The sequence below is a fragment of the Choristoneura fumiferana genome, chromosome 24 (genome assembly GCF_025370935.1).
Source record: "Choristoneura fumiferana chromosome 24, NRCan_CFum_1, whole genome shotgun sequence".
In the NCBI taxonomy this organism is placed as follows: domain Eukaryota; kingdom Metazoa; phylum Arthropoda; class Insecta; order Lepidoptera; family Tortricidae; genus Choristoneura; species Choristoneura fumiferana.
In genome coordinates this window covers 8,106,859-8,129,991 of record NC_133495.1, presented here as the reverse complement: position 1 = coordinate 8,129,991, position 23,133 = coordinate 8,106,859, and the positions used below count along the sequence as shown (strand labels likewise).

Genomic DNA, 23,133 nt, shown 5'->3' with positions numbered 1-23,133 from the left:
TTTTACCCAATTGACAAAATATTATGTACAGTGCAATTTCGAATGTATACTTCGGGATCTAGAGTAAGATTCGGTTCTCGCCGGAAGCACACGAGATAGTTAATTTACTCTTGTGCTTTGCATAAAACTTTTCATAAACTAGCTTCAAACCTGGTAAAAAATGTTTTTATAGCGAAGTACTTTAGTAAATTGTTAACTATCGTTTACCGCAGTACTTCGCTATGCAAGCAGATACAAATTACAACACAATTATAACGGGGGTTAATTAAAACATATGCTCTGACAACTAAAGTACACGCGGACGAGGTCGCGGGCAAAAGCTAGTTTTACTTATACTTTTCAATCCTATGACGCATATTATATACATAGATACGCATATATAATGCATTTTATCTATGTATACAATGCATGTTTCTTACATCAAATCGGCGCACAAAATTGTTCACAGAGCGGATTTGTCAGTATAGTCTGTTGACGTCCGTGACAGGGCTTGTGTCAAAGTAATATTGATGATTGATGCGCCACGCGTTTTGTTCTAAACAGCCAGTCTAGTGCCGTAAGGTACATCGACGTCAATGTAGATAACTCAACTCTTCGCACAGTTGTTAGAGCACATCACATGTTTTCGAGTGCATCATGCTATCCAATATTAATACCGGTGACTTCAACTAATACTGCCAGGAAGTCTTCTACAAAGTATCGGTAAGATAACTAAGTAAATAATTATTTATTCTTAGAAACACTTCACACGAGAATCAAGTTCTTAGTAGAAACACTTAACGTAACGTTTATAATAAATAATTTATTCAATCAGGCGTTACTTTGTGGAGGTCTATCAATGAACTACAAATAATTACTTTGCTCACTGCGATACTACACTGACGCGTTTCGAACTTAACCATAGTTCATCCTAAGAGCAACACAGCCGTTCACCATGCTACCAGATGTGGGTATAACATAGCATAACATAACCCTGAGCCCGGAGTAGCCTGTACTCTGCAGTGGGACGTATATAGGCCATGATGATGTATATAAGTATGACCAACAAAAAGTTGGAAGCCCCCCGACTTTGTCAATTCCAAGTTCAATATCTCAAAAACGGCTGAACCGATTTGATGAAGCATGTCTAAGAACCATTCCCTAGCGATGGTTTGACCTGATTTCAAATAAAAAAAAAACGCATTCAAATCGGTCCGCCCGTTTAAGAGCTACGGTGCCACAGACAGACACACACAGCGGTCAAACTTATAACACCCCTCTTTTTGCGTCGGGGGTTAAAAATAGGTAGGCAGCAGTGGCGAGGGTGACCCTAACATTTTTAAACTTGGTTAAATTCTAAAAACAAAAATATAAGTCCGCATCGAATTTCTATACCATGGATATTAACATACGAATTTTTAAGTATGCCGCGTGCTAGACACTAGCGCACTTGTTTCAACAAGGCATAGTTTTGATACAATATATTCATATGTTAAAAACCCGGTAAATATAACAGCTGCGTCTCTGTCTTCGGTCATTCTCTGTTTTCGTAGTATTGTTTATTTTATCTTATATCTTTAAATGAGCAATCCATACTTAATGTTATAAATGCGAAAGTCACAAATATGTTTGTATAATTTGTTTCTGTGTTTGTATGTTTGTCCGTCTTTCACGTCGAAACGTCAAATTAAGCTAAGCAAAGCTTGTACTATGGATACTAGGCAACGGATAAACATAATTATATAGGTAAATACATACTTAACCATCCGAAACCCGAAAACATTCGTATTACCTATTCATACAAATATCTGCCCGGCCGGGAATCGAACCAAGAAAAACACATTGTTTAGGCATAACGTATAGTCATAACACAAAAGTCACTTATCTCCGCAATCAACCTCGTCCAAGATTCCTAATCTAACCTTAAACATTCCTTGAGATGCAAACAGAAGCGATAAAGGCATTAATGGCTTAAGTTGCTCTGGTTCTGATTTTTTAGCAAATTAAAAAAAAACTATTACGAAATTACGAGATGGATATGCGTGAATTGTTTAAAACTTGCACAGTTTTTACTCGAGACTTAAAACAGGCTGAGACTAAAAAGTTACACCAGGGTTATGTTAATAAAAATCCATAAACTTATCAAAGTGTACATTTTGTAAATTGTACACTTCTTTTTGTAAGTTCCGCGTGTTTCACAATATGCATATCGTATACAAGGCGCATTGTAGATTTTGTCATTGCTTAAGTTTTGATTTTGCGTATAGTTGTAGGTAAGTAGGTACATTTGCGTTTTGTGCATTTTGCTCCGAAGCGAAATCTTATTCACATGATTATATGTATGGTTGATAGATAGAGAGATCTTAACCTCCATGGAAACGGAGTCAAATTAATTATAATAGTCAAAATCGAGTAGTATGCGTGGAAATCAAAAAATCTCACCTTGTACGGGTCCCGAGTCCATGATGTCAAACATGATATCCTTTTCCTTCTTCAGCCGGTAAGGGGGCCCCACCTTGTAGCGGGATGTACGGCGGGGATCGGCAGGGGGGCACCCGTCTCTCAGGAGGTCCCCTCGCCGCGCGTACGGACAGCTGGTGACGGAAGCCTTGTAGGGGAAGCATTTCTCGTCGACGAAGCTGGCGAAAGGAAGAATTTGATAGTACAAACATGTTTTAGAAAGAAAGAAAGTAAATACACTTATTCACAACAATAATTATTAAGTATAAATAGACAACACGAAGGATGTATGTGGCATTGCGGTTTTGAATCGGACACTGGCTCAGCATAATGTTGAAACGTTAAACACTCCAGCTGCCCCAGCGCTGATTTTCAGCCAGCACCGTCGTTTCAAGATGGAAGCAATAAGGATGCGTTTCCACCAAAGATGTGTTGCGAGGAATGTGTTTTCCGCATGAACCAATAGAAATGCTTATTTACCTATCTCTGGTGGAAACAGCTGAGCAGAGCGAGGCGAGGTAAATGAAGCGTTTCTATTGGTTCACGAAAAAAACATTCCTCGCCCATCTCTGGAGATAACGGAGTTTAACTTATTGTCAAGAAGACATTAATATCAAAGGCGTATTATAAAGTTAATGATTATATCATGGACAGGATATTTGGAAATAATTCCGATCCGCATTAGCGATCCCTTCAAATAGCGAACCTACTGTGTTAAAAATAAAGTTGTGTTAAATACTTGTGATGTTTAAATATCATTTAATAATATTGTAAATCTGTTTTAAAAAAATATATATATAATTATATATACCTCGTTGAGTTTCTTGCCGGATTCTTCTCAGCAGAGGTTTTTCCGAACCGGTGGTAGATTTTTTTTTGACATTCATAAGTGCTTGTTATAGCCTAAATTGAATAAAGATATTTTGACTTTGACTTTGACTTTGACTTTGACTTTGACTTTGACTTTGACTTTGACTTTGACTTTGACTTTGACTGGGACTGTGTCTGGCATATTTGAAGGATGCACCCACTAAGATGGGCGCACAAAGCCACATGGTGGTTACCGCATGACGGGCACTGACGGCAAGGCAGACCGAGGCGGAGATGACGAGATGACCTATGGCCGTATTGTCTAACGCACTAACGTTCGTGATTCACCATCTCTCTCTACCCTCATCTTATACCGTGTGATAGAAAGAAGTGGTGAGAACGATTGCGATTTTAAGTGTGTTAGACAATGAACTTTGGACACGGAACTGAGCGAGTGGCCAAATATAGCTCTGGATATGGTGATGTGGAGATCAAGAGGGGAAGCCTTTGCCCAACAGTATGGGACACAGTTGTAGGCTAAGGGGCTGTTTTACCATCCATTGATTAATTTTATTTGACGGATAAATGTGATGCCGTCTCCGTCTATTCGAACGAAACAAACAGAGACGGCATCACATTCCGTCAAATAAATTTAATCAATGGATGGAGAAACAAGGGGTTAAATATTATAAATTATAATGACACCATCATGGGCTGTAATATAAGACAGCCAATGGTGTTTTAATTAATGGTCCTCCCAATTGGATTGGTTAAGTTACTTAGAAAAGTTGTCAATCTCCCGACATTGTCATTTCAAGTTTAGGTTAGGTTAGGTTTGGTATAATATAATTAATGGTCCTTCCAATTTGATAAAATGGTCCTTTGAATTGGTTTTCTTTCTTATCCATGGTTGGCAGCGAAGTTTCATGCGATATCAATGAGACAGACACCGCAAGCATACTTGTGGTACATGATAAAGGGACAGCAGCATAGAACTATGGTCCTTCTAACCGCGCTTCTACTGACACAGGATACATGCCAGCATTATTTTTAGACGAATAGTCCTTCAAATCACATAAAATTATCCTTCGAACCATATAAAAGATAAAATGGTCTTTCGAACCAGATAATGTAGTCCTTCGAACCAGATAAAATGGTCCTTCGACTCGGTTTTTTTTCTTACCCATGGGTTCCAGCAAAGTTCCAGGCGACGTCAATGTTGCCGCCCCCGCAGCCTTGTTGCTGCCGCAGGTTGCAGGACAGCATTGTCTGCGGGCTCAGCACCATGTTCTCGGCACCGTTGGACTGGATAGCGAATCTGGAAGGTAGATTGTCTTCGTTTATTTTTACGATGATGCCAATTTTATTAACGTACCTACATACATGCATACATATTAATGGTAATTAATTAATAATAATTCTTGTCACCAACTAAATAAAATAAATCAATTATTATTTAATTTCTTATTCATTTAGATTTTTTGTATTTTTTTAATATAATTGTATTTTTTTAGTTTTAATGTTTTTTTTTGACTGATTTTTATATAAATTCTGTAAAATGTAAATAAATAAAATAAATAAGTAACCTCCTGGGTCCTTGCGTACTTTATAAAGAACAATTAACACTAAGAATAACGGCCGAATGTACTTTATAAAGTACAAATTGTTCATTAAATAAAGAATTCCAAGAATTTTGAAATAATATCCAAATAACAAAGCAGGTCAACCACGTCTAGGTCTTAAGCACATAGTTTGTTTAAAAACGTCGGGACTCAGGAGGGTAAACGCATGTTTTATTTTATTTTAATTTTATATTGAACATCAGACTTGAGAGCAATGTGTCTTGGATTTCAATACGTATTTTAATAGGGATGTTGACACCACCAATCAACTGACGTACTTTTTATGAGCTGTCAAACACAATTCTCCCATAGAGTTTCATTGGCAATAGCGACTTATGTCGTTATTTGTTCGCCAACTCAATCAACTAACTATTTATTTGTTTTAAAGCATCAAAAAATCTAATTTTACAGTAAATCGAAAATTAATCTGGTTTTCAGGGCTAAAATAAAGCGTTTTTTTACTGGAGTCGTGCCTTCGAATTATTTTTTAATGGCGTCAACATCCCTATTACATATATATCTATTTAAGTAGGTATGTTTAGTTTATCCGTTTTGTCTAAATAGTACTCGAAAGTCCCATATAACACAAGCTTTGCTCACAATACTGGGACTAGGTCAATTAGTGTTAATTGTCTCCTGATACTATTTATTACTACATTTCACCCGCGACTTCGTCTGCCAAGAATTGGTCTATCGCTATCTCGCGGGAACTACGCAATTTTCCGGGAAACAACTACTATCCTTTGACTACTTAAATTTGAATTTGTCGATATTTATTTATTTTAAAATATAGCCATAAATTATTGAAATTTGGAAGCTGTCAAATTACTATTTAAGTTATGATTGATTTTTCTCTTTTTTTGTTTCACACTCTTAGTGTCACGTAGTAAAAAAACAAGTAAAGCTGGAGTAAAAATTCGAATTGGAGGTTACTTTGGGAATTAATTGTATCAAGCGAAGTGTGATGAATCGTGTATCGAAAGCTGTGTTATTAAAGATAATATACCTAATCAAGAATGATATATATTTTTCCCACGTCTACAAATGTCAACGTTTCGTAGAACAATAGGATAATTCATGGGGTAGTTTTGCGTATTTGGCTCAATGAACGACCTTAAGCGATTTATGCGGGAAGATAGACAGAATTATTTTTTCATTTGTAATATTATTAGGTACGTAAGTTTGGCTTCAATGTTTTTATAGAAGTATATATTTAACGATATGTTACTTAGCGCAATAATCGTACAATCGATTTTATTGCGCTGAGTGAATTTTGTTTATAAATACAAGTACCCCTCATCTTATTCTATCCACTTCAAGCCTCATTCCATGTTTGCCAAGGATCTTTTTAACCTCACACTCAACCTCACACTAAGACATCTATTTCTGTCCCCAACATGTCTAGTGACGTTCCGAATATACATATCGGTGACATAAAACTACTGTGACACTCACTTAGAATATGAAAGTTTATTTGTCAAACACACTCAGGTAAAAAATAAATACGGTAAACTTAAAAATAGAACCTCGTATGCTTTGCCACATGGCATACAAAATTTCATAGGTTTTTTTAAAATAATATTGTTAATAATGTAAAGTTAAACAGGCAAGCAAAGCAAAGCAGGTGGTAGGACCTTGTGCAAGGTCCGCCCGGATTGCTACCACCATCTTGCTCGCTAATCCTGCCGTGAAGCAGCAGTGCTTGGAGAGTAAGACAGCCGGTGAAATTACTGGCACTTGAGATGTCCCATCTTAGGCCTCTAGATGGGCAACGCATCTGCAATCCCCCTGGTGTTGCAGGTGTCTATGGGCGGTGGTGATATCTTACCATCGGGAGACCCACTTGCTCGTTTGCCATCCAGTCAAATAATAAAAGAAAAACCGCCGATAACTCACGTCTTAGATCAAGTTTCGCTCGACATGTTTCAGGCTAATCCGTAGCCCTTCGTCTGGGAGCAGCTGCAGTGGCGTGTGCTACCGTTTTCATATCATCATAATCCCAGCCTATATATACGTCCCACAGCTGGTCACAGACCTCCTCTCAGAATTAGAGGAATAAGAGGGCCGTAAAAAAGCCGCGGGGAAGCGGAGGATCGTCGCTTTAAACCCAGGCTCGCCCCTCTGAGTTTTTCAAAATCGTGTGTCCATTTACGGTGAAAGAAAACATCGTTAGAGAAAGAGAAAGAAATCAATGGTGTGTGTGGAGTTCCCAATACGCATCCAAATGTTTATAAAAACATTTTTAGACTTTGTTGCCGTTAGCCGCGGTTTAATTTTTGACCCGGCACATCACTAGTTCTCTAATGAATCGGCTGAGTGCACAGAAGGCTTGTTAGCCAGAGTTTCACGTTACAAGAGGCTTTGCTTGTTTTAGTCCCTTCCTGGGAAGAGCTTGGGTTACAGATGACATAAGAGACGACTGAGAATATTTGCGGCACAATAGGTACACATATATATATATCACTTAATGATATTGTAAATCTCGTGCGCGCGTTGCGGCAGCCGCCGAGTCGCGTCGCTCCTAGGAAGAAGGGCTACGAGTTAGCCCGAAACGGTGAGTTATCCGTTACAATATAATTTAATATTGTAAATCTGTTTGAAAAAATATACCTCAAATTCAAATTCAAAATTCAAATACGTTTATTTGTCAAACATAAAATGTCTCGTCATAAATATCATGTCTTATCTCATGTCATGTGTCTCGTTTAGTTTCTTGTCGGATTCTTCTCAAGAGGTTTTTCCGAACCGGTGGTAGGTTTTTTTTGACATTCATAGTGCTTGTTATAGCCTAAATTGAATAAAGATATTTTGACTGATTTTGAATACGCATGCATAGCACGCAGGCACTAAATATATGCTCGTACATATCCCATGTTCAGGGCGAATGCCCTAGTAACTGCTCAACATACCAACACATTTTGACGCACCCATGCAACCTGCATTCTGCTCCTTGGAAGAACGCCAACGGGTGCATTTACCTTATACATTGTATATATTTTTTCATCACACTTGCTCATAAACAGTGTCCAAATAAAACCCTCGACCTTAATGTGCTTGTCATGAAACCCGTGGTCGGTAAATGAGTCATTGCCCGTACTAATTTTGTTGTCATGAAGCCCAAGGTCGGTCAATGAGTTTGTTACTGCATGGTGTGCTGCTGCTCCGTGCGCGCGCTGCACACGCACGCCATGCACATGCTGCGGATTGCCAAGAGCGCAGTCAGCGGTATCGGCAATTTTTGATAAAATATTAGTTTTTCTTTTACAAATATACAATTTTACTCGCAAATGTGATGAAAAACATTGTATGCCGCACGGGCGGTACTAGAATTACGAACATCGACTCATTAAAGCCCTCAGTCTTCGACTTCGGGCTTCTAATAGACTCTCGTTCGTAATTCCTTATTTACTGCCCTAAAGACACAATGTACTATAATGGCCTTTAAATCAGTATAATGACTCATTGTCACTGATTGCTATGCCATAATAATAATACGTTGAGAACCTTGCATGATCTAAACTTGTCATTAGATGATGTTTACCACCCACGCGGTACTGACCTATGGTTGATTTGTTACATGTTGCATATTGAATGGCAAATATATAGCTATTGTTTGTTATTGAGTCATTTAATACTACTGTAACAGCTGACTAACATAAGTCATAATTAGGGCCCGGAATTTTGCGTGCGGCTATTGACAGATTGTAGGGAGAGAGCACCGCTTTTTATCGATGTTATCGACAAATCGACAGTTTTTTATTTATTTATGTTGTAACTTTAATACATAATTGTAAATATATTTTTGCTTGAAATATTATTGAAAATACTTTATATTGGCTATTATGGTAAGCACTGAAGAAATACAAAATAATATTTTATCTTTTATTTTATCAAAGGGTAGGCAAACAAGCTACCTAACGTTAAGTGGTCTCAGGGGTTTTCTCAAGTTGCAAAATATAAAAGTATTCGTAATTATAGTGATTTCAATAAAGCAATTTGAACGGATTAAACTTTTCGATATTTCGAACTTTTTTATCATTGACCGCTGAAAAAAGTACGTATATCGGAAAGTTTGAAGTTTTATTTAATAAAAACATTTAAAAAAACTATCGATTTATCGATAAAAAGCGGTGCTCTTTCCCTACTATCGGTCAATAGCCACAAGCAAAATACCGGGCCCTAGTCATAAGGATGCTTAAACAATAATACATAACCGATATTAACCACCACCAGTAGAAGTTTTTCTCATATCAATTTTTTTTTGACGACGACTGGATGGCCAAGTGGTTAGAGCACCTGAACGAAGCTTGAGTTCCCGGGTTCGATTCCCGGCCGGGGCAGATATTTGCATGAATAATACAAATGTTTGTTCTCGGGCCTTGGATGTTCTATCTCATTATAATGTATTTTAGTATGTATTTATCTGTATAAGTATGTTTATCCGTTGCCTAGTATCCATAGTACATGCTTTGCTTAGTTTGGGACTAGGTCAATTGGTGTCAGTGTCCCATGGTATTTATTTATTTATTTCGTTTGGAGCATCATCATCATAATCAGACGAAGTCGCGGGCAAAAGTATATTATAAATGCAAATTTATCTGTCCGTCTCTCTGCCTGTCTGTTACCTCTTAATGCTGAACCGATTTAGATGATTTTGTTGTTGCGATAGTTTGAGATTGTTATAAGGACATAGAATAGTTTTACTCCCGAAAACTGTATATAGTTCTCACGGGATAGGGATAAACGAAATCTTCGCTGTCATAATCAAGGGTAAAGTCATTGTCAAAATAGCTTTATTCAATATAGGCTATACCAAGCAGTTATAAGTTATGAATGTAAAAAATCTACCACCGGTTCGGAAAAACGTCTGTCGAGAAGAATCCGGCAAGAAACTCAACGAGGTATATATTTTTTAAACAGATTTACAATGTTGTTAATTGATTTACTTACTTAAAGGACAAGTATAGCAGAACTATGTTTTTTAACACAGTATATTCGCTATTTTAAGTAAGGGGTTGCCAATGCGGATCGGAACTATTTCCAAATATCAAAAGCAAAAGATAATACAAAATAAGAGTACCTATTTATTAGTTTTTAGTTCATTTGTCTTTGATATCGGTGATATTGATATAGTGTTACTTAATACCTATGCTTGCACGCATGCTACATATATTGACATTACTAATAGAACGGTGATAACCTAATTTTTTGCAATTCTGCTAAAAAAGTAAATCACACACAAAATAAACAAACGATAAAACATTTGCCCCAAATACCGGGTGTGGCCTGTAATACGAGCAAATAATTAAAATATATATCATACTCGTCAAACTGAACAACATTAGTTCAGCGACTTTAAAAAATAATTATTTTTTTAATTTTTATTACACTTTTAAGTTTATTCGAAGAAGCAATGTAAAGCAAAATGCTTGATGTTTGTAGCGTGACAAGCGACGTCAGTTGTGTTCTAGGATGGCGTACATTGATAGCAGTATTTAATTTGTATGAAAAAAGGAAAATTCAAAGACTCCATTATTTTTAAAAGTCGCAGAACTTGAAAGCTGAAGTTTTACGAGGATGATCTATATTTTAATTTTTTGCTTGTATTACAGGCCACACCCAGTATATTGGTTACCCAAAATATACATATACAAGAAGGTAGATAACTTTATTTACCAGCTTTATCCGTGTGAAAAATTATGTACTCGTATTAGTAGGTACGTCAATTTAATGAAAATTCACAATTTTTACCTACTAAATTCCCAAAAATAGCTACAGCGTGGTCTTCATAAACGTTGTAGGTATGATCTTCAGATTTTCAGTGGGGATATGGGATAGAAATAAAAAGTAGTCCGTGCGTTATTCCAGAGATTCAGCTATCTACATACATTTATGTACCTACCTATCAGTGGCGAAGTGGACATATAGGACACGATTCTCACCGGCTTGCCCAATATTTACAAATAGACAACAGGACGTTCAGGATTTGTTAATTATTTCCCATGGAAATATCTGACGCTTCGCCACTGCTATCTATACACTAAATTCTAAGGTTGACTGGTAGAGATCCCTTAAAGGGATAAGTTCGTTTTGTACATATATTTCATTGTTTGTCATCTGTGTTTGTTTACTTATTTTGTACAATAAAGAGATTACATACATACATACATAAATTCCATCAAAATCCGTCCAGCTATTAGCATGAAAGAGTAACAGAACACACACTCATATCACATTCACAATATTAGTAGGATAAAGCAAAGTAGCTATATTCCTTTCTAATCAATAAGCAAGTGCAAAAGGGATGTACGAGTATGCTTAGGGGCTGTTTCACCATCCATTGATTAGCGTTAACCGACGGTTAAATGTGATGCCGTCTCCGTCTATTCGAACAAAACAAATAGAGACGGCATCACACCTAACCGCCAGTTAACACTAATCAATGGATGGTGAAACAGCCCCTTAATCTCGCTAATAACCGCTAGTGTTCAAGAATCCCGTCCCACGCTACGTCGCTATCCTTAAACCAGACTGATCAACTATTTGGACATCGCACGTAGGCAGCAGTTCCGGATGACCTTGCTTGCTGTCTCTTTCATTTACTTTCTAGTCCGAACCGTTTAGCTGAATAGGAATGACTTTTGCTATTGCGATTTTAAACTATATTAAATAAAAATAAATAAATAAATATCACGGGACACTTGACACCAACCAATTGACCTAGTCCCAAAGTAAGCAAAGCTAGTGTTATGGGCACTAGGCAAAGGATAAACATGCTTAAATAGATAGATGCATACTTAAAATATGTATTAAACACCCAAGACTCGAGAACAAACATTCATATAAGGGCATTTTCAGAAAAAGTGTACCTACCCTGTACTTTTTTTAAACCTAAAAAATTTCGGGTTATTTCTACTCAGAATCACAAGGTGTCCCACTTTTAATTGCATGTTTAATATGCGTCCGAGTTGAGAAACTTCGGTCGGAGTTGCTATGTTTGCCCACTAGATGGCACTAGGTGTCGCTACACATGTAATAAATTCTCTTACTTACCGATCAGAAGCTATAGAAGCGATCGATACAGCCCAATCCGAGCCGCACCAACCCTGGTCGACCACAGGTGAGATGAATCGCGGCCAGCGCCTCCTCGCGTCGAAGTTTTGGGGATAATCTATATTCTTGTCGTAGTCAATGGGTAACATGCGTTTTGTTACTGCGCTGAGCGGCAACGTACCTGGAAATGAAGGAAATAATTTAGTGGATATTTTAAAGTCCTCGAGTAGCGACCACGAACCGGAAGACGCAGTGGACTCCCACTAGGACCTGGTGGACTGACGACATCGTGAGAGTTGCGAGCAACGGTGGAACTGTTATTTTTGATCACATTTAAGAACTGTTCTGACTGGACCAATTTGTATATGTTATAATGTTACCAGTTACGATTGATTGATTAAATTTTAATTTTAAATCGTACGGCCTTCATAGTATTTTTTTGCATCCAAATAAATGCATAAATGTAGAGCTAATATTTGAATTTAGACCTCCATTCCTCGGAAAGTTCAAAGTTTATGAGATTTGTAACAAAATTCGAATTCAAGTCTAGGAAGTTAATTATTATGCAAATATCATTAGACCAACCAACCGGTTTCTTAACTATTTTAAATTTTTGACAGCTAATAATCGGTCTACGCATAATTAAAGTCGTGTTTACATTTGAATTTTGTTAAAACACGATTAATTGTGTGTTTCTGTTCATTAATTAAAGAGATTTAATTATTTTTGACATAAATATTATTGAGATGGGTTTTGTCGCGAGATGAAACATAAAATATTTTTAGCAGCGTGTACACTTGGCCAAGAAAGTGTGTGTTTATAATTATATTTTTAAAAGATGAATTTCTTTATTATCTTGCGCCGCATTCTTCTTGACAATGATGGTCTTTCCAAAAGCGTTGGTAGTTTAAGAAAAAGGGACATTTAAAAGAGCCCTCTGCCGCCTACTTGCAGAATAAACGTTTTTAAAGTTCACTTTAAATTTTTGAATTATATCGGTGGTGACCTTGACATTATACGTTAAGTAAAATTTTGCGTGACTGACCAATAAACAACCTCTTCAATCTCTACATGGCTATATAATTTCTGTGCCACGCAACTTTATCCCGAATTTTTTGCCTATACAGTGTGTTACTGGCAGCCAGGCTTTTTTTATAATTATAATTGCCAGCAATCTACAGCAACATTGACAAGTAATAATCAAAGTATCTGTTGGCTGTCATTTGCACACTGTTTACTTTCACAGTAACACAATAATCCTCAAAATGTAACTTAATTCTCATGAACAAGCAATCTCGGTTTGCACGACATCAGAGTTATCTGACAATTCATTCATGAATATCTATAAATTGTATGCAAATGTCCATTTATCGACCCATTCATAGTTAAATTGTTAGATTATCTCAACACTGCGGTTGCGCTTAAATCACACGCAAATATCTGCAGCTTCTAACTTTAATATCAACCTTAGTACTTTAGCTTTTAGTGCGTTTGTTAAAGCAAATGTTATTTTGGTAATTGACTAACTAGTCCGGTCACGATTGTCAATTATTTTATTCAAATATCGTAACTCAAATTCCATTAAAACTGCATCATTATTCTTAATGCACTGCGTTCGGTTTTTTGTAGCGTTTCTATTGAAATCGTGATGTGATTTGGATACTTGGTCTCCCTTATATGAATGTCTGACTATAATTTGAGACATACTGTTAATGTACGTTCATGAACTTGCTACTATTGTAATTGTTTTTCACTGTTGTTTTTTATTTATCAAGCATGTTTGTATGTTCTTTCCATGTATCAGCCCTCCTGTAAACCCTAAATTCCCATCCCATGGAAATTCCTAAAAAAAACATCGCACACGACTCGTCAAATTGCATGACCGTAGTCAGCGGTCGAGATGTCGAGATTTTACCCCGATCCCGTGAGTTATCGGGATAGAAAGTAGCCTACGTGTTAATCCACATGTCCAGTTATCTTCACACCAAATTTCATCCAAATCCGTCCACCAGTTTCAGCGTCTAGGAGTAACAATCATTGAAGACACACATCCACTCATACTCACAAATTTTCGTATTCCAGTAATCCTACTTATGAATGCGAAAGTTTGTCAATCTGTTTGTTATTTTGAACCGATTTTGATGAAATTCGGTAGGTTGGTAGGTAGGTTCGGCAGTTTGAGTCGCGGGGAAGGACACACGTAGGTATAGTTTCTTTCCCGGAAAATTGCATAGTTCCCACGGGATAGCGATAAACAAATTCTATGTGGACGAAGGATTACCTAGGACTAGGCTTATTAGGACCTATGTTGTCAGAGGTGCTATTCCGAGTTTGAACCCAGAACCTTCTGCTTCAGAGGCCATGAACCATAAGTCAATCCACTTTGCTACCACGGTTTTCTAAGCACTTACCCAGTTTATACTTTAGTCCGTCTGCAAGCTTCTTCCCATAGAATTCCGAATAGTTCGCCGCCCGCCAGGTGTGGCCGGGCTGGTTCACTCCGTAGACGATATCATCGCTCATGAGGCAGACGTCCTGCTTGCACGACCAGCTCGTGGCCTTGCTGACTGGATCTTGGATGCATTCGCTGTGTGAAGAAGGAGAATTAGCTAAAAAATCAGCACTGAGTGTTCGGGGTGAGAAATTTGTATTTATAAATATCTAGTGTTAACAAAGGCCCTCTCCCGCAAAATGTACGTAAAAGGGAGATTTTAGATGGATCCTAACGTAGGCAGACAGATATAAAAAATAAGATTTTTAGACTTGTAAAAAATAGAAAGAAAGAAAGAAAGAAAAAAGAAAATACATTTATTCACAACACAAGACACAACAATAGTATTAAGTACAAATAGACAACACGTAGGAAAGTATGTGTCATTGCGGTTGTGAATCGGACACTGGCTCAGCATAATGCTGAAGCGTTAATAATAAACACCCCAGCGCTGCTTTCAGCTAGAGCCCTTAGTGTAAGTTTTCGGTTACAAAATACGTCTCGATCGCGTCCGCGTTAAAATCTCAACTTATATGGAAACACGAACAGCGCCACTAGCGGAACGTTTGCGATGTTCGTGTTTTCATACAAATTTAGATTTTAACGCGAACGCGATCGAGACGTATTTTGTAACCGAAAACTTACACTAAGGGCACTGTTCGTCAACTTATATGACCACTTAAATACTAAATTAACAGCACATTGATGTATATTTTTGTCTTAGAGATTTCAAATAAATGTCAAAAAAAACAAGACAGCGATAACACCAGCATGGTCGATACATTGAGTAATTGATTATTATAATGTAAGTGATTTTCACTCATAGTCAAAACCGGGACGATGGTTATAAGCTTTCATCTTCGTGGAATCCTGTACCCTTAGTGTAAGTTTTCGGTTACAAAATACGTCTCGATCTTGTTCGCGTTATATAATCTCAATTTGTATGCAAACACGAACAGCACCTCTAGCGGTACGTTTGCGATGTTCGTGTTTCCATACAAATTGGATTTGAACGCGAACGCGATCGAGTCGTATTTTGTAATCGAAAACTTACACTAAAGGTACAGCACCGTTGGTGACCCTCGGACCGCTACAAAGATATACTATACTACACAGTTTTATTATAGATAATTTGTAAACTATGAAACATATTATTTATTCTATGGCTATTATTATAACTATTATACACTCACTTGCCAAATATACAACACCGTTAGATACGCGGGCTAAAAGGAAACATGAACTTAACAACCGAAACAAAAAAGAAGTTTTGTGTAATAGTGCTGGAAGGGAGAGGAATTATAGCTTTTGAAATGCCAACAAATATTAGCCTTTAAGCTTTCGCCCAAAGGTGTACCTGCTAGTCACTCCGAGTATAGGAGGAGGTATGTCATTCCAGCACTTAGACGCTGCGAATCTGAAACTACCTGGAAACGCCGCCGTCCTGTGCGGAGGCACAATAGCCTTAAATCTGCGCACACTTTTTGACCATGTGATTTTTTCAAAAAGGTACTAAGCCGTCTTGTGCCGCACAAAAGGGTCACAAGGTGCAAGCGCCTGCGAGCGTGCATTTTTAACAGATCAGCAGCATTCAAGTACGGAGTGACATGGGACATGGGACCGAGTGGAGTGATGGGGAAATCAAAATTAAAATCATTTATTCAGTAAATAGGCCGCAATGGGCACTTTTCACGTAATTTTCTTTAAACTACCAGCACTTTCGGAAAGACCATCATTGCCAAGAAGAATTATCAAAATAAAATAATAACAAATCAAATACTTAAAAACTACAGGATAAAATTAAAGAAAAATTACATGAAAACAAATTACAATAATAAATAATACAGGGATGCATGGGGTCCCTTAGCTACAAAACTAAAACTAAACACGTAACCATATCTACGTTCAGTGGAAGTGCAGAATGCTTCCACCGTCATAAACTACGGCCGACTGTGATGGACTTTTAAGATATTGTAACACCACTGTAATGACTCACATTCAAGTAATAAACGTTTCATTCATTCATTCATTCATTCATAAATTAAATTAAATTAACTACCTTTATACCAAATTTCAAGTTTCTAGACTAGGTATAGGTATATTTTTCGATTACAGCTATTTGTATTATGTAGAAACACCTTTTTTAATGACTGTATCTTTTGATTGCGGTAATTTAGAAGTTTGATTTATTAATTGCTTCAATACTTGAGTATTCTAGCTTGGAGTATTCCACCTTGATACCTCCCCGCGTTCCTGAGAAAAAAGGTCTTGACATACGGATAACGATATAAAGGTATACAGCGTGTATTATTGATATTATAGCCTCAAACTGTAACCAGACTGAGATTAAAGTGCTGTAAACCGATATAAAAACAAATTGTTAATTTAGAATTAACTACCAGTCACTGATGTATTAAATGTTTAAAGTTTAATACATCAGTGCTACCAGTGCGTAATTTCTTTTTTGAGCAGCAATGTACTGCGTACAATAATTTGATACGAGAGAGAAGCGTTCTGTGACATCTGTAAAGTCAATAAGTGCGACGTTTTTAATAAAAACAAAGTACTTAGTATCACCTAGTGATTACATTGCGTTCTTAATATTTTATTAGGAAAATTATAAGTCTATTTTTTACTAAAACATAATAAAGTGCGGTTATTAGGGCCTTCACTAACTAATTTATTGAATCAGGCGTTACTTTGAGGAGGTCCATATCAATGAACTAAAATAATTTCTTTGCACACCCGGCGTATGATAGCTAAGTTTATGCAAGATATGCGTGTTCATGCAGTTCCTCTACCTCCACACTGTAAGAACACACACAGTCACACCAACCCATCTATCACCACTACTATTACACTACACTAACGCGTTTCGAATTCAACCAGAGCTCATCTCATATCATAAGGTCGCGGGTGAGCACAGAATTTCTTTTAGTTCCTTCACCATCTACCCTTAAAGTTTGAGGTTGTATCAAAAATACACGCTGTATAGCTCTATATTTATATTACAAGTATGCGTACAATAAAGTGCTTACTTAAATACATAAAGCCAAGCTGGCCATTACTCGGGCTACCGAACCGTTCTTACAAAGCGGTTAAGTAAACACTTTACGCTGTTTTGGCACTCGACATAAGCCACTTTGTTTTTGCTGCTAGCGATGATTCTGTAGATAGGTTTTGTTTGTTTGTATGTATACTACCTGTGTCTTCAAAGATCTCAAAATAAACTAATCAAGGCCTTGTTTTAAATACAATCATCTCATAAATACTAAAACACTATACGAAAAGACTAAACTTTACAACATAAAACAAATGCACACTTATGCAACTTGTATCCTCATAAAAAAAATCTTACTAATTAAATACATACACAAATTGATTTCATAAAAAGAACCTACAAACATCACTTGAGAGATACAGATAAAATTAAACTAATAATGTTTGATATAAGTTTATATCCTATGAGATTACACAATCTGTGGCGGGTGGCTGTCAGATGTGAGACGCAACACGACACGAGTCCTAAGTGAAAAATAAAGATATATTGAATAATAAAATAAACAGAGTTTATATACAATTACCTACACTAAATATCATACATGGTGTCAGGTTAAAATCGAAATAAAAAGTAATCCTTAGTGGAAGAAGAAGAAATGGAGGGAATTAAACCGCCAAGTGGTTTGGTCTTGTCAGGCGATGGTGGCAACTGGCCCAAGTTCAAACAACAATTCAAGGTGTATTTGGAAGCAGCAGGACTATCAAACGCTAAAGATGCAAGAAAAATAGCTATTTTTTTGAATGTAGCTGGAGAAGAAGCAGTCGATGTCTATAATAGTCACATGAAAGAAGACGAGGTTTTGACCTTGGAAAATCTCATATCAAACTTTGACGCCTATGTGGAGCCCAGAAAAAATATTATCACCAACAGCTTTAAGTTTTTTAATTTAAAACAGGAAGAGGGTGAACAAGTTGACAAATTCATCACCAGATTGAAAGTTCAAGCAAAACAGTGTGACTTTGGGGACCAGGAGGACAGACTTGTAAGAGACATGATAGTAATAGGAGTAAGGGATAAGGGAGTGCAGGAAAGATTATTGCGGGAGGCGAATATAGAGTTGAACCAGGTCATCAGCCAGTGCCGAGCTGCAGAGGCAGGAAAGTCAAGGGCCTTAGAAATGTCAACTCAAATAAAACAGGAAATAGATGTAATCAAGAAAGTAGACAAGGTGCAAGGAAGAGGATTGAAGATGATAGACTGCACATATTGTGGAAAAACGCACCCAGCTAGAAATTGTCCTGCTTATGGGAGAATGTGTGCGTTATGTAACAATTACAACCATTTTGCGGTTGTGTGTCGTAGTAAGTCTGTGAAGAGACCAGACCGTAGCGCTCCAAAGAAAAAAGACTGCGGAAAGAAGATCCATGTAGTACAAAAGCAAGAGAGTGATAGTGATAGCTCAGAAGAATTTGTAGTGGATTCAGTAAGTAGTTTTAGTGCTAAACCTCAGTGGAATGAAATTATAAATATCAATGGAACTAATATTAAGTTCAAGTTAGACTCTGGGCTGACTGCAATACATTGTCTTTAAATTTGTATGAGAAAGTTAAAGGTAGTAATTGTGTGCTTAGTGGTTCATCTATTTTGGTAGCATATAACAATCAAGAAATCAAAACTGAAGGCACTGTAAAGTTAAACTGCTTTGTCAAGGGCAAACAAGTAAAGTTAAAAATTTTCATAGTTAATTTATCGATTCAGCCAGTGATAGGGTTGCCAGATTGTGTTAGACTAAATTTATTGAAAAAATTGGATAGTGTTACAGTAAGCAATGAAAAAGAGAATTTTGTAAAAGCAAATGCAGAAATGTTTTCAGGCTTAGGCACGATAGGGACATATTGTATAAAAATAAAGGATACAGCGCAGCCTGTTGTTAAGCCTATCCGACGAGTACCACAGGCCATTAAGGAAAGGTTAAAAGACACCTTAAATAACTATGAAAGTAGAGGCATTATTGAGAAAGTTGAGGGACCAACAGCTTGGTGTAATAATCTTGTCATAGTGGAAAAACCTAACAAGTCCCTCAGATTGTGTTTAGATCCGAAGGAGTTAAATAAATGTATTCTTAGAGAGAATTACCAAATACCATCTCCTGAAGAAATTTACAATTCTCTTGCAGGTAAGCAGGTCTTCAGTGTACTAGACATGAAAGATGGCTTTTTTCAAGTTATCTTAGATGATCAAGAAAAACTGTGCACTTTTGGAACTCCTTTTGGTAGGTATCGATTCAAAAGGATGCCTTTCGGTATCTCATCAGCTCCAGAGGTAATGCAAAAAATAAACACTGCAATTTTTAGTGATATACAAGGAGTCTTTGTCTATTTTGATGACATCATAGTGGCTGGGGATAATTTGGCAGAACATGACAAAATTTTAACACAGGTAATGGATAGAGCAAAACAGTACAAAGTAAAATTTAATAAAAATAAAATACAATACAGGTCTGAAACAGTGAAGTATGTAGGTCTAATGTTATCAAAATCTGGTATTAAACCAGACCCTGAACATGTTAAAGCTATAGTTGAGTTAGGACAGCCCAAAAGTATAAAGGAACTACAAAAGTTTTTAGGCATGTGCAATTATTTGAGCAAATTTATACCACAATACTCAAAAACTACTGAACCCCTCAGAGATTTACTGAAAAAAGAAGTTGTATGGGACTGGGGTCCAGCTCAAGTTAAGGCTTTTGAGGAAATAAAAATTAGAATTAGTTCAGCTCCCACATTATCTGTCTTGAGCAACAAAGGAACTATAGTTCTACAAAGTGACAGTTCTAAAAGTGGTATGGGGGCATGTTTATTACAAGACGGGAAGCCATTGTCCTTTTACTCCAGGTGTTACACCGAGTGCCAGCAAAGGTGGGCACCTATAGAGAAGGAATTGTTTGGTATTTGTGCAGCAATGGATAAATATCATCAATTTGTTTATGGTCGTCATATTATCGTAGAAACTGATCATAAACCTCTTGTAGCCATAATTAACAAGGATATCAATAAAATTTCAGCTAGGCTTCAACGAATGGTACTCAAACTGTTAAAGTACGATTTTGAAATAAAATATGTACCGGGTTCCAAGATGTATATAGCAGATTATCTGTCAAGACACTATGATATGAGTAATGCGCAAGTAGACCCAGATTTAAAAGAGTTAGTACATTGCATAAGTTCAGAAGAAGTGTTTGGCTTAGAAGATGACTTACAGGTTACAGATAAAAAATTAAAAGAGTTGAAAACTGACGTAGAGCAGGATGCAAGTCTTCAGCAAATTATATTATGGTATAATTCTGAGTGGCCAAAAAATGATAAAAATATACATGGCAGTGAGCTAAAAAAATTATATAAATTAAAAGACTGTTTAGTTGTAAAAGATAATCTGGTGTTCTATAAAAATAGAATACTTATTCCTAAGCATACAAGGAAAGAAATGATGTTGATAGTACATGAAGGTCATGCTGGTATTGTAAAGTGTAAAAAACGTGCTAGAAAGCTGTTATATTGGCCGGGTATGTCAGGAGACATAGAAGAGTTTGTATCCAAATGTAAGGCATGTGAGAAGTATAGACCATCAAATCCTAAACAACCCCTATTGTCTCATGAAATACCTGAATTGCCTTTTAATAAGTTAGGAATGGATGTTGCTCATTTTGCTGGAAAAGATTATTTAGTTGTAGTAGATTACTACTCAAAATGGATTGAAGTGGCATCCTTAAAAAATAAAACAGCTGGAAACATAATTCAGAAATTAAAGTTAATTTTTTGCGTTCATGGAATACCTAGATATATTGTATGTGACAATATGCCCTTCAGTAGTTTCGAGTTTGCACAGTTCTCTCAGAAGTTTGATATTGAGTTAATTAAGTCCAGCCCCAGGTTTCCACAGTCGAATGGATTATCAGAAAAGGCAGTGGGGATTGTAAAGAATATGTTAAAAAAATGTTTACAAGATCATTCTGATTTTAATGTAGCTTTGTTGCATTACAGAACAACCCCTGTAGCAGGGTTAGAATATAGTCCATCAGAATTGTTAATGAGTAGGTTGTTAAGAACTAATCTGCCATGTACAAAAGAGTTATTAAAACCTAAAGTACCTATAAATGTTAAAGAACAATTGATGTTAAACAAAGAAAAATCTAGGATCTCATATAATAAAACTGCAAAGGTAAAAAATCTTTTAGTTTGGGGGATAATGTCTTGATTCAAAATGTGCCAAATAAAGAGTGGGGTCCAGGCAAAGTGATAAGGGAAGGGGAAGGTCCTAGATCTTTCATTGTAAAAAATGAAAATGGTAATCTGGTTAGGAGAAATGAAAAGCATATGAGACCCAGTAAGAATAAATTTATTTTAAAATATGACAGTATACCTGATAGTGTGTTAGCAGGAAATCAGTTAGAGGATGGTCAACAAATTCAGCAGGATAGTGCTGTATGTTCTGATCATCTTTTAGAGAGGAGACTAAGATCCGGCAGACTGCCCAGATTGCCATTACATTTAAGAGATTTTGATTTGAGTTAATAATTAATGTTATTATACTTATTAGCTAAGGTGAGTGAGGTGTAGCATAACGGGGGATGTTTGATATAAGTTTATATCCTATGAGATTACACAATCTGTGGCGAGTGGCTGTCAGATGTGAGACGCAACATGACACGAGTCCTTAGTGAAAAATAAAGATATATTGAATAATAAAATAAACAGAGTTTATATACAAATTACCTACACTAAATATCACACAAATAAAGCATATAGGACTGGATATGGTAAGAGGAACATTCTATCAGAGAGAGCACGACTATATAATGACCTGCCTTTTGAAGTTAAAAAGTGCAATACATTAGGCATATTTAAAAGTAAACTTAGTGATTACATTAGTGTTAAGGTAAATTAGATGTTACGATTAGCTGGAAAATCTTACTAAATATATTATTTGTCTAATTTTAAACTCATTGTAAGTGAACATTGTGGTTTATGAGTAATAAAGTCTTTAAACCTAAAGAAAATAGGGGCCATGATGTTTCATTGGTTAAACGAAAGTACTATAATTCTTTATTATTGACAAGGTTGTCTGAAGAATTGTTTTCTCAATATCGTAGAATAAGACAAATATTTTTTACTTTTTGGTCCGCCTTTGTACACGTATTTCAAAGTACGTAAATCGTATTTTACTTATTTTCTTTTGTACATTAAAGAGTTTACATACATACTTTACATTCAATCAAATGCACATAGGTACACATATAGATATACTTAAAAACTTACAGCGTTCCCGCAGAATTGTGATTTAAGCGAATACTTCACAGACGAATTCGTGAGCAATAGTCAGTTTTCATAAAATTCCAATTGCAAGAATTTAAGTTTAAAGAGGTAATAAAATAAACGCCGTTTCGGTCTACGTCCTCTCAACTTATCGAGCATTTACCACTTCCTCATTTAGGTAAGTTGGTCTCGCGCTTAAACAAACAAATCTACAAAATTGTAGTTGTTACAGTCGAATTTGTAAAATTCCTAGTCACAAAACAAACATGGCGGTTTCAAAAGGCACACACGCCTACTGTTAATTACTGACTTGTCATATTTCAAGGTGTAAATCAATATTTAACCGATTCTAAACTTATGTTAATACTTACAATACAATGAGTGCTCTAACACAGGGAAGCTTCGTAC

The 23,133-nt window shown here is 36.5% G+C and overlaps 2 protein-coding genes across 2 annotated transcripts in view; one reads left to right on the top strand and one right to left on the bottom strand.

Moving 5' to 3' along the window:
- Positions 1–23,133, bottom strand: part of LOC141441759 (uncharacterized peptidase C1-like protein F26E4.3) — a 77,352-nt gene that overhangs the window by 5,994 nt on the left and 48,225 nt on the right. Inside the window, exons 4-7 of the mRNA XM_074106609.1 lie at positions 14,336–14,511; positions 11,925–12,105; positions 4,433–4,567; positions 2,422–2,618 (exon numbers count right to left, since the gene is read on the bottom strand). Coding sequence (XP_073962710.1) covers positions 2,422–2,618; positions 4,433–4,567; positions 11,925–12,105; positions 14,336–14,511 — 689 coding nt within the window. The remainder of the gene's footprint in view (positions 1–2,421; positions 2,619–4,432; positions 4,568–11,924; positions 12,106–14,335; positions 14,512–23,133) is intronic.
- LOC141441760 (uncharacterized) lies at positions 18,029–21,633 on the top strand. The gene is made up of 2 exons (XM_074106610.1): positions 18,029–18,899; positions 19,593–21,633. Exons 1-2 carry the CDS (start codon positions 18,072–18,074, stop codon positions 19,614–19,616), a joined length of 852 nt encoding a protein of 283 aa, XP_073962711.1. The 5' UTR covers positions 18,029–18,071; the 3' UTR covers positions 19,617–21,633.